At 39.5% G+C, this 12,914-nt stretch overlaps 1 protein-coding gene across 1 annotated transcript; it reads right to left on the bottom strand.

The window, feature by feature from the left end:
- Positions 1–3,049: 3,049 nt before the first annotated feature.
- Positions 3,050–6,702, bottom strand: LOC134934768 (uncharacterized). The gene is made up of 5 exons (XM_063930132.1): positions 6,204–6,702; positions 5,706–5,813; positions 4,580–5,116; positions 3,926–4,498; positions 3,050–3,284 (listed from the first exon to the last, which is right to left on the bottom strand). Exons 1-5 carry the CDS (start codon positions 6,694–6,696, stop codon positions 3,259–3,261), a joined length of 1,737 nt encoding a protein of 578 aa, XP_063786202.1. The 5' UTR covers positions 6,697–6,702; the 3' UTR covers positions 3,050–3,258.
- Positions 6,703–12,914: the final 6,212 nt, after the last annotated feature.

The following is a 12,914-nucleotide window of genomic DNA, read 5'->3' as shown; positions in this document are numbered from 1 at the left end:
CGTTCTTTTTTAAGACGGTCCCCGTCTACACCTCAACCCCCATCCTCTACTTGAAGGCGTGGCACTACAGCTCCCAGCCTGCCCTTCAACCCCTCACACCGTTCATTAAAATGCCATGCCCAACGTACACTCTGCAGTCACATACCTGAAGGCATGCCCACCCCCTGTCCCAGCTCAGCACCCCAACTCCTGCCTGACCCCCTACCCGCTAATTGTAGCCTCCCAGACCTAGGTGCGTCTCTTCATATCATCAATACATACAGGTTTACTTTAAGACGGTCCCCGTCTAAACCTCAACCCCTAACCGCTACTTCAAGCCGTGGCACTACAGCTCCCAGCCTGCCCTACAATCCTTCACAGCGTTCATGAAAATGGCAGTACCATAATGGATGTGCACCCACTTAACTTTCTGTGCACCCCAAAACCCTATTAAATCTCAACACGTTTGTTTCTGTAAATAGTATCATTTGAAGAACAGTGAAAACACACTATATTTCGTTTAGATTCAACAAACAAAAGAATTAATATAATTTAAATGTTAATATTATTAGCCCTTCCTATTTTTTTAAATACTACATTTTCATTGGTACAGTAAGCCAAACGTTATTATGAATAACTCCTCCTTCTTTCTAAGCACTAAATGATTGTGAAAACACAGTGCTATATATAGTTACATCCATTACTCGTATTCAAGTACTCTGTGGTTTATCCATATCCTACCGATTTTTCTTCAAGAATGGCCCAAGAAGCTTCTTTTCGTTTTGTTCCTTCCCGGAAAGGAATGCTACTGAACATCGATGGCTACCTTCTTGCAAAGAACAAGCAGCGCGGTGATGTTGTGTATTGGCACTGCACGGAGCGTCAGACGGGACCTTGCGCTTGCTTTGCTAAGACCACCATAGTGGCTGGACAGCATCAGCTGAACACTCATGGCGAACATAACCATGCCCCTAAACCAGAGAAAACTGATGTGGCTTTAGCTCAGGCAGCTATCAAACAACGTGCTCGGGATACCAATGATCCCCCATCTCTCATCATTCAATCTGTAACTGCAGATATGCCATCAACAAGTGCTCCCTGTATGCCCAACAGGGAATGTCTACGACAACTAGTAAAGAGAGCCAGGAGAGAAGATTGCCCTGCAGAACCGACCTCCCTGGATCAAATTGATATCCCACCACATTTGTCCCACATTGATGACATTCAATTTTTGGCAAAGGACACAACTTTCCATAATGAACGAATACTTTTATTTACTACTGAATTAAACTTAAGAAAACTTCATGAAGCAGCTTGTTGGGTTATGGATGGCACATTTAAAACTTGCCCAACCTTATTCCGTCAGATTTATTCCATTCATGCTATGATCGGAACCGATGAATTAACACAAAGATTTGTTCCACTTGTGTATGGATTGCTGAGTAGCAAGACCCAAGATTGCTACACTAGATTTCTTGAAGATCTACAGGATTATGCTTTACAATTTGACATTCAGTTTGCTCCACAGTTTATTTTAACTGATTTTGAAAACGCAGCAATACAAGCTGCAAAGGATGTATTTCCAGACAGCACACATAAGTGTTGTCTGTTTCACCTCGGACAAAACATTTGGAGAAAAATACAATCCTTTGGACTTTCAACACAATATGGACATGACCATTCATTTTGTTTGAAACTAAGGCATCTTCAAGCACTTGCATTTCTCCCACCAGACGAAATTCCTGCTGCCTTTGAAGAAGTAAAAAAAATAATGCCACCCAATGTGTCCCCTTTAATGAACTATTTCGAGGAGACTTACGTTTTGGGACGTTTTAGAACCAGTGGCAGAAGTCAGACCAGATCTCCCCCACTTTTCCCACCTCACATTTGGTCTGTCTATGATAATATGCTTGGTGGTATTCCAAGAACCCAAAACAAGTTGGAGGGCTGGCACAGAAGGTGGAACATAGTCCTTGCCGAAAAAAAACTTGGCCTCTACAAAGTAGTAATGGCATTTCACAAGGAGCAAAAGGTAACAAAGACCCTTCTTGAAAAAGTGTCTTTGAATATTCTCAAAACCCCCCCAAAGCGTGACCAAAAAAATCGGGAGGAAGCTCTCCAGAAATGCATATCTCAGCTTGGGAATGTGGATTTGGTTGAATTTCTCCGTTCCATTGCCTTCTATCTTAAATATGACTAAGTCCCTAGTCAATATAACTTTCCAATTTTTTATTCAAGTTTCAAGTTCATAACACTGTTAATTTTTTGTTTACTTTAAAGAGAAAAAAAAAAAGTGGTTATTGTTTTAGTATGAAAATCCTCTGGATCATACAATGACAGATTATAATATTATCAGGTAAGTTGCAAAGCAAATAAGTGATATGTAATAATTAACTTTTTCAAATATTAGCCATTTTAAAATTATTTATCTCTAAAATAATGTCACTTACGATACGTTATAATGTTAAATTTATTTTTTAGGTTTTTTTGGAAGAATACAGAAAGTAATGTTCAACAGGATCAAACAGGGAATACTATGAACAATCTTCAATCAATACTCCTAATTTATTGATATAATGCTTATTATTTCTAAACCTTATTTTTCTGAAACTAAATGCTATATCTCATATAAATGTTTGTTTGATTAAAATAAAATTAAAAATTTTAACGTGTTTTTTTTACTTTAACATCATATAAAATAACCACATCCTCCTCTTTGTAGAATAAGTTAATCACGCAATTTCTAGTTAATTATTGCGCGTGTATGTATTCACAATCTCCATGGTACATTCTGATAGTGTCTTTTGCCAAGTTAGTTGTTTCTATCAAATAGCCTAATACATGCTTATCTAAACCCCCAACCTATTTAATTCACTTGTAATATAAACTTTAATATTTACTCTGTTACATTAATCACTAATACATAGTACTAATTCCAAAATTTTTCGTAAAGACAGACTCGCACACACATATATATATATGTATATATATATATAAATATTAAAAGCACGTAAAAATTAAATAAATCATATTTTTATTATTGATATATTTATTTTTTCTGTTAAGGCAATTGTAACAACAGATATCACATATTTCGTTTACATTGCATAACTTTAATATAATTATTTAAATCATTTTGTCAAAAAACATTCAAATTAATTATAATTAATCTTTCAACCATCTTTATTAATGTGTTAACTGTCAAAATGTTAATTCAATGAAAATATAAAATCATTCTTGTATTTCTTTTTCTTTGTAGAGTATACCTCTATGTATTTTTCAACGGTTTAGGCTTCCAGATGTTCCTTAAAAAAGTAAAAAAAGGTAAAAGGTCAAACTTTAATGAAACTCGGACACCCACGTTCAGCACTATTCTATGTACCTGTATGTCTCCATGTCTGCGTATACACAGGCACTCAACCTAAAGCTACAAAGTTAATATCAAAACAGAACACCCTCCCAACCATATAATCAAACACTATTACGGGCCACAAATTTACCAGTTATTACTTTAAAGCTGTATGCAAGGCTATTGGCCCTCATTCTGAGTTGATTGCAGCAGCAAGAAAGTTAGCAATTGGGCAAAACCATGTGCACTGCAGGAGGGGTAGATATAACATGTGTAGAGAGAGTTAGATTTGGGTGGGGTGTGTTCAATCTGCAATCTAATTTGCAGTGTAAACCTAAAGCAGCCAGTATTTACCCTGCACAGAAACAAAATAACCCACCCAAATCTAACTCTCTCTGCACATGATATATCTGCTTCCCCTGCAGTGCACATGGTTTTGCACAATTGCTAACTTTCTTGCTGCTGCGATCAACTCAGAGTGAGGGCCATTGTAAATTTAATATTGGTCATCTGTATGTTTGTCTTGCTGTCCTTGATGTGATAATTGCTGCTCTTACACTACATACATCTCTTGCTGTGTTACTTGTTCTTCCCTACCTTGATTTAATTGATGCTCCTCTGTTGTTATTCCCTGATTCGGTAGTGCATATGTCCCAAAAGCTAAATGAGTTGATTGAAGGTGATATTGCCTTGCCATGTTGTCATCTGTAGTGTTTGTTGTTTGTGGTTCTGTATTTTGTCTTCTTTGTTGATGTTGTGTTTCAATGTTGGTTTCCCCACGTGTTTGTGTGCTTGTTCCCGATGTCTGTGGTATTGAGGTGGAAATTTCTCTTCCTTGATTGATCATGAGCTGAAGGAGGTTGGCTATCATCCTGGAGTTGGTAACAGAATCATACTGCCATACCACCATATGTTGTATACTCTGTTGAATTTGCTGTGACTGACAATTAAATATTTGCTGATTTTCATTCATATGGCTTAATAACGAGGTCATCGAAGAAAGTGCATTTCCTTGTGACTGCTGTGTGGTTGTTATTTCATCTAACCGTTGCTGCATTTTTGACAATGTCTGTTGCATGTTATCCAATTTGTTTTCTATTCTCTGTATATCTTCTTTCATTTGTTGCTCCATGCACCCCATTCTTTCACTGATGGTATCATGGTTTCCATCTGCATGTAAATAAAAAAAATATATATAATTCATTTTTTATATGTTAAAAATTAACAGTAGGAAGTTTTTAAAAATAATACCTGTCCCATGCAATGTTTCCGTGTTCTCTTGCTCTATTGTTGCGGTCGCCTGCAATGTTGGCAAAGTCTCATGCATTATTCCCTGTTGAACAGTTGGACTGATGTCCTGTGCTATATTGTCCTGTTCTGTTATCACTGTTACATGCCTTGAATCCTCCTGTACGTTTTTCCTAGTGTCATGGACCGTGTCCTCATGTTGTGTTGTCCCTTGCAAATGCTGTGATTCCTCCTCTGTTGTTTGCATTGTTTCATGCACTGTGTCTTGATTAAGTCTTATGACATTTTCTGGAAGGGTTTCCTGATGATATATTGCCTTTCTTTTAGGCAATGTGGCCTCCACAAAATTTGGTATGGGCTCATTCTCAATAGTCTCTTGCATTGTTGTTCCGTGCTCATGCACATTTTCTTCTGGAGCCGTTGTGCCTGTGACCTGCACAGTTGTCTCCTGCGTTGTGGTTCTTGCCTCCTTTTCAATGTTCTCCTCCAAAGTGTCCTGTTGTCTAAAGGACACTCTTCTACGTCGCTTGCTCATGGTATCTGTAACAAAAATTAAAATTACATTATCTTTATTAAAAACCATTCTTAAAACCATTAAGACCTTCAGGATTTTAGGTATCTAAGAGTATAACAAAACATTATGTATTCATTACATACCACACCCATTCAATCATAGTGGATTGCTGGATTGCTGCAGCTAATATGTCAGCAGTTGTGAAAAACAATGTGCATTGCAGTAGTAGTAGATTAAAAATAACATAGAATTGTATTTGTGTGTCATCATTTATGGACATATCAAAAACTGACTTCATTATAGTCAAATTGCAATTTATGCATATTATACATACCACACACAAATGTAATTCTTTTTACACATGTTATGTCCACTTCTCCCTGCTGTGCATATGATTTTTTACAATTTCTATAAATTTGGCTGCACCAACCATGTCTGAAATCAGTATAAATTTAAAAAAATATGAACTTTTTTACTTCAACTGTTTACACGTAATGATTTATATATATTGAGCAGCATATTTTTTGATTAAGGCCCAATTTTTTACATCTCTAATTTTTTTTAATTAAAAATACATATAATATATAACATAATAATTGGTTATTAATTTATTACCTTCGGGATCTGACAAAGCTGGTGAATGTTTCTTCTTGGATGAATCAGACTTTGTTGGAGTCGCCTTCTTATTTTTTGAAACTGTTTTGATGCTCTTCTGTTGTTTTTCTGCACATGTAAAATATAAATAGTACAAATGAGTGAACATATATATTTAGCAATATATATATATATATAGCAATATATATATATATATATATTGCATAGACAGGCTGCACTCTTGGCATTTGAAATAAAGACAGACAGGCAAGTCTATCTGTTTTTATTTCAAACGCAGGAAGTTCTTCCTGTCTCTGAAATATATATCATTGGACACAGCATCTTTGTTACCATTGTTAGGACACCGGCAATAAGATATGATTTAATGTACCTTTGTTCCTTGTGAGGTCTGTGGACTCTGTGCTTATATATATATATATATATATATATATATATATATATATATATATATGTATTTCGCTTTTTAATTATTATATATACCAAAAATAATTTATTCACCTGTACTGCTAGGTGCTGCACTTTCTTCATGGTGTACCAGCCGAAAATAATCCTTACACTTTTTCTCCCATGTTTTCTGTAACTTATGTCCTGCTTGGATCTTATTGTTAGTTACCCTCCTGCAGTCTCTGAGTCTTTTTTTTATGCTGGACACTGTTCGCTCTGTATTCCCTGCACAAGACACATTTCTTGATATTTTCTCCCATGTTGTAATGTTGAAGCGGTTGTGTTCATCTCTATATTTTGACCCAAATAGTTGCATGTTAAATTTAATTACATCATCAATGAGAGTTTCAGTCTCATCATCTGTGAATTTAGGTGCCCTGGTGCTTGTTCCCTCCTCTGCCGATTCTTCTTCCTCCTGTGAATCTCTATTTACATGATGCTGCGTTCTTTTTTCAAGATCATCTTCGCTCTGTCTCCTTGGTTGGTTGGTATTTTCTTGTTCTTCAGTTAAAGATAGGGAACAATGTATTCTTTGCTCCTCCTCCATGTGTTATAACTGTAAATTGCATTAAATATATTGATTTTTAATAATACTTAATCTAAAGATTAGCATTATAGTAAATACAATATTTATATTGTAATAATAATATTTTGTTTTCAATTACCCAATAGTAAAATTTAAAAATGAAAATCTGAAATTATATTGGTTTTATATATGTGAAGACATATTTCGATGTGTATTTTTACTTTATAAGATATAACATTATTTGTGTATATTTGTTGACCAATAATTTTTACGAATATATTGACACGGAAAATATTTTATATCTAAAAAATAGAGCATATAACAAAAATATTAAATATTTATGTTATAATCTTTATTACATCTTTAGATTTCAGAAAACAATAACACTATATTAATTAATAAACATGACAAACTTTCTATATATACAGGTTGAGTATCCCTTATCCAAAATGCTTGGGACCAGAAGTATTTTGGATATCGGATTTTTCTGTATTTTGGAATAATTGCATACCATAATGAGATATAATGGTGATGGGACCCAAGTATAAGCACAGAATGCAGTTAGGTTACATATACACCTTATACACACAGCCGGAAGGTAATTTTAGCCCATATTTTTAGTGACTTTGGCCATTGAACAAAGTGTATCTACATTTACAAAATTCATTTATGTTTCATATACACCTTATACACACAGCCTGAAGGTCATTTAATACAATATTTCTAATCGCTTTGTGTATTAAACAAAGTTTGTGTACATTGAGCCATCAGAAAACAAAGGTTTCACTATCTCACTCTCACTCGAAAAAGTCCTGATTTCTAAATATTTGGATATGGGGTACTCAACCTGTATAACATTTGTCAATTGTTCAACACTGAAAATCAAGAATAACATGTTTCAGCTTTAAATAGATCAACTATTAAAATAAAAATAGCAATATAGTACAGTTATTAAATTGTAATCCATGTTATATATGTATAATTGTAACACATGCACTAATGTATTACCACTGTAACCTAAGGCACATTTATATCTAACCAAATCAAACTAAACCACAACAGCAGTAGTATTCTTACATCCACAACCATAATATATCTATATATATATCTATATATATATATATATAGAGCATGGCACTATAGTTCATCATTTAAATGATACACCTTTATATATATATATGTAATTAGCATAAATAGGCACCGGTATAGTATTTCAGATAGAAATCTACATTATATGTATCACAGTAGCATATTCGAGGAAATATACACATATATATAGGATGCACGTCAATATATAGAGAATAATATAGAAAAAATATATTTTTTAGGATTATGCAATGCTTTAACAATAAATAATAGATTAATATCTAGTTGTATTTTTATCATACACACACAATAGGAATAAAGCTTGCAGTATTAGCACAAAAAATATACATACACCACGCAGTTGTGTTGCACCTTATACAATGTCAACTGTAGTGGTAGAACGCACATATATAGTGCCGCTTATATATAGTCCATAGTATTTGTGTCCCTTATGCAATGCACCCATTACTAGTGCCTCTTATGTCCACAATAATGCTAAAACTTCCTAAGTATCCCTTTTATAATGCCCTTATTAGTATTAAAACCATTATTTCTTGCATTAAAGCCAATCACCTTGTATAGTATTGTCCATAGCAGTAATGTTGCAGGTATTAATTCCCAGTCAGTTATCCTCAGTTGTTATGACTCTCTATTCGACCCAGTGGTAATGTCCCCAAGTTGTTTAGCATTACTGGGGTTTGCAGAACTGTAGGTTTATAAAAATTATTAATGTCCACAGTATAAATGTACCCTTTACTTTGGCCACATTTTTTTAAAAACATTAATTCCAAACTGTATTTAGCAAAACATTAGTTTGCCATCTTGTACTCTGCCCTCTTGTAGTTTGCAGCACAGTAGTATGCCCCGATTATGTTAGATCAAATTTTTTACACTATTACAAACATTATAATACATTAATTTCTAAATCATAAATAAAAATCACTCAGATCATATTCAACAAGCAACGCTACTGCATACGTCCGCTGCAGTCCTCATTCCGTCCTCTCCTCTTCACTATGGGAGAGACGTCATGACGTCTATCCCATAGCGCACACTGACAGAGCCTTGAGGCATACCCTTTACCTTTAAATCCCTTTACCTCGACGACTCTATGTTGGACATGGGCACGCATTACAATTTAAATACTTGCAGTGTTTCTTGAACCCAGATGTAACAGTGTCCGTCCTCTTCACATAATTAAACACAACATAAAGTTTTAGTAATTACACTAAAAAATTATGTATATAGAGTAATGCATACTTACGTGTTGCAGGTGTTTAAATTCAAAGGAATGTTCGTTGGAAAATATTGTTTGCTGGAAGAGTATTCACTGCAAAATAGCTGAAACAGTTGGTCAAGGTTAAAGATAAGATAGCTGCCGGTCAGCAGCGTTGTGCTTTATCACAGCTACAATGTTCTTCTCTGACAGAAGCCAATTCCAAAACTCTGTCACTCTCAATGTCAATGAAGGGATAAAGGCGGCTAAACAAGGAAGTGAGCAATACTTATAAAGACCAAAAAAAGCGCCAAATTTAAAAATGTCATAGGTTTAAACTGTTTAGCATGTGATTGGTCCGCAAAAAAATACATACATTGGGTAGGATACATTCATATTGGGCGGGAAATGCTGTGGAACTACAAGGCTCTGCAGTGTCCTAGTATTTGCCCATAAAAAAGAGAGTGTCCTGACTGCAGACAGTTCTTTTTAAATGTGTGTAGCCCTGGTAGTCAGCCCGGGTGTATCTGTCGCCCGCCGCTGTGATGCGCCCAGGTTTAGACGTTACCCGCGGTCTGGATTTGGGCGGGAAATGCTGTGGAACTACAAGGCTCTGCAGTGTCCTAGTATTTGCCCATAAAAAAGAGAGTGTCCTGACTGCAGACAGTTCATTTTAAATGTGTGTAGCCCTGGTAGTCAGCCCGGGTGTATCTGTCGCCCGCCGCTGTGATGCGCCCAGGTTTAGACGTTACCCGCGGTCTGGATTTGGGCGGGAAATGCTGTGGAACTACAAGGCTCAGCATATGCACACTATTCTGCAGTGTCCTAGTATTTGCCCATAAAAAAAGAGAGTGTCCTGACTGCAGACAGTTCTTTTTAAATGTGTGTAGCCCTGGTAGTCAGCCCGGGTGTATCTGTCGCCCGCCGCTGTGATGCGCCCAGGTTTAGACGTTACCCGCGGTCTGGATTTGGGCGGGAAATGCTGTGGAACTACAAGGCTCTGCAGTGTCCTAGTATTTGCCCATAAAAAAGAGAGTGTCCTGACTGCAGACAGTTCTTTTTAAATGTGTGTAGCCCTGGTAGTCAGCCCGGGTGTATCTGTCGCCCGCCGCTGTGATGCGCCCAGGTTTAGACGTTACCCGCGGTCTGGATTTGGGCGGGAAATGCTGTGGAACTACAAGGCTCAGCATATGCACACTATTCTGCAGTGTCCTAGTATTTGCCCATAAAAAAAGAGAGTGTCCTGACTGCAGACAGTTCTTTTTAAATGTGTGTAGCCCTGGTAGTCAGCCCGGGTGTATCTGTCGCCCGCCGCTGTGATGCGCCCAGGTTTAGACGTTACCCGCGGTCTGGATTTGGGCGGGAAATGCTGTGGAACTACAAGGCTCTGCAGTGTCCTAGTATTTGCCCATAAAAAAGAGAGTGTCCTGACTGCAGACAGTTCATTTTAAATGTGTGTAGCCCTGGTAGTCAGCCCGGGTGTATCTGTCGCCCGCCGCTGTGATGCGCCCAGGTTTAGACGTTACCCGCGGTCTGGATTTGGGCGGGAAATGCTGTGGAACTACAAGGCTCAGCATATGCACACTATTCTGCAGTGTCCTAGTATTTGCCCATAAAAAAAGAGAGTGTCCTGACTGCAGACAGTTCTTTTTAAATGTGTGTAGCCCTGGTAGTCAGCCCGGGTGTATCTGTCGCCCGCCGCTGTGATGCGCCCAGGTTTAGACGTTACCCGCGGTCTGGATTTGGGCGGGAAATGCTGTGGAACTACAAGGCTCTGCAGTGTCCTAGTATTTGCCCATAAAAAAGAGAGTGTCCTGACTGCAGACAGTTCATTTTAAATGTGTGTAGCCCTGGTAGTCAGCCCGGGTGTATCTGTCGCCCGCCGCTGTGATGCGCCCAGGTTTAGACGTTACCCGCGGTCTGGATTTGGGCGGGAAATGCTGTGGAACTACAAGGCTCAGCATATGCACACTATTCTGCAGTGTCCTAGTATTTGCCCATAAAAAAAGAGAGTGTCCTGACTGCAGACAGTTCTTTTTAAATGTGTGTAGCCCTGGTAGTCAGCCCGGGTGTATCTGTCGCCCGCCGCTGTGATGCGCCCAGGTTTAGACGTTACCCGCGGTCTGGATTTGGGCGGGAAATGCTGTGGAACTACAAGGCTCTGCAGTGTCCTAGTATTTGCCCATAAAAAAGAGAGTGTCCTGACTGCAGACAGTTCTTTTTAAATGTGTGTAGCCCTGGTAGTCAGCCCGGGTGTATCTGTCGCCCGCCGCTGTGATGCGCCCAGGTTTAGACGTTACCCGCGGTCTGGATTTGGGCGGGAAATGCTGTGGAACTACAAGGCTCAGCATATGCACACTATTCTGCAGTGTCCTAGTATTTGCCCATAAAAAAAGAGAGTGTCCTGACTGCAGACAGTTCTTTTTAAATGTGTGTAGCCCTGGTAGTCAGCCCGGGTGTATCTGTCGCCCGCCGCTGTGATGCGCCCAGGTTTAGACGTTACCCGCGGTCTGGATTTGGGCGGGAAATGCTGTGGAACTACAAGGCTCTGCAGTGTCCTAGTATTTGCCCATAAAAAAGAGAGTGTCCTGACTGCAGACAGTTCATTTTAAATGTGTGTAGCCCTGGTAGTCAGCCCGGGTGTATCTGTCGCCCGCCGCTGTGATGCGCCCAGGTTTAGACGTTACCCGCGGTCTGGATTTGGGCGGGAAATGCTGTGGAACTACAAGGCTCAGCATATGCACACTATTCTGCAGTGTCCTAGTATTTGCCCATAAAAAAAGAGAGTGTCCTGACTGCAGACAGTTCTTTTTAAATGTGTGTAGCCCTGGTAGTCAGCCCGGGTGTATCTGTCGCCCGCCGCTGTGATGCGCCCAGGTTTAGACGTTACCCGCGGTCTGGATTTGGGCGGGAAATGCTGTGGAACTACAAGGCTCAGCATATGCACACTATTCTGCAGTGTCCTAGTATTTGCCCATAAAAAAAGAGAGTGTCCTGACTGCAGACAGTTCTTTTTAAATGTGTGTAGCCCTGGTAGTCAGCCCGGGTGTATCTGTCGCCCGCCGCTGTGATGCGCCCAGGTTTAGACGTTACCCGCGGTCTGGATTTGGGCGGGAAATGCTGTGGAACTACAAGGCTCAGCATATGCACACTATTCTGCAGTGTCCTAGTATTTGCCCATAAAAAAAGAGAGTGTCCTGACTGCAGACAGTTCTTTTTAAATGTGTGTAGCCCTGGTAGTCAGCCCGGGTGTATCTGTCGCCCGCCGCTGTGATGCGCCCAGGTTTAGACGTTACCCGCGGTCTGGATTTGGGCGGGAAATGCTGTGGAACTACAAGGCTCAGCATATGCACACTATTCTGCAGTGTGTCCTAGTACAAAAATTAGTAAAAAAAAAATGGTACTAGGAAAATGAAGATTGTGGTACATTGCTGTGCGGAATATGTTCAAAGTTACGTTGAGACATACTTCGGGGGAAACAAAAAGGGATGAGGGCAGGCAGGAGTGGCAGGGGTGAAAGTCGAGCCTGGCATTTGAAGGGACGCTGTGAGGGGTGGAAGGGCAGGCTGGGAGCTGTAGTGCCACGGCTGGAAGTAGCGGGTAGGGGTTGAGGTTTAGACGGGGAACGTCTTAAAAAAGACCTGTCTGCATAGACGGCATGACGACGCGCGCCTGGGTCTGTCCGCCTGGAATTAGCGGGCAGGGGGTCAGCTAGGAGAAGGGGTGCAGAGCTGAGACTGGGGGTGCCCATGCCTTCAGGTATGTGACTGCAGGGTGATAGTCGGGCCTGGCATTTGAAGGGACGCTGTGAGGGGTTGAAGGGCAGGCTGGGAGCTGTAGTGCCACGGCTGGAAGTAGCGGGTAGGGGTTGAGGTTTAGACGGGGAACGTCTTAAAAAAGACCTGTCTGCATAGACGGCATGACGACGCGCGCCTGG

This window comes from Pseudophryne corroboree, chromosome 6, assembly GCF_028390025.1.
Source record: "Pseudophryne corroboree isolate aPseCor3 chromosome 6, aPseCor3.hap2, whole genome shotgun sequence".
Classification (NCBI taxonomy): domain Eukaryota; kingdom Metazoa; phylum Chordata; class Amphibia; order Anura; family Myobatrachidae; genus Pseudophryne; species Pseudophryne corroboree.
The sequence above is the reverse complement of the archived record's forward strand: the minus strand, read 5'-3'. Positions and strand labels throughout refer to the sequence as shown.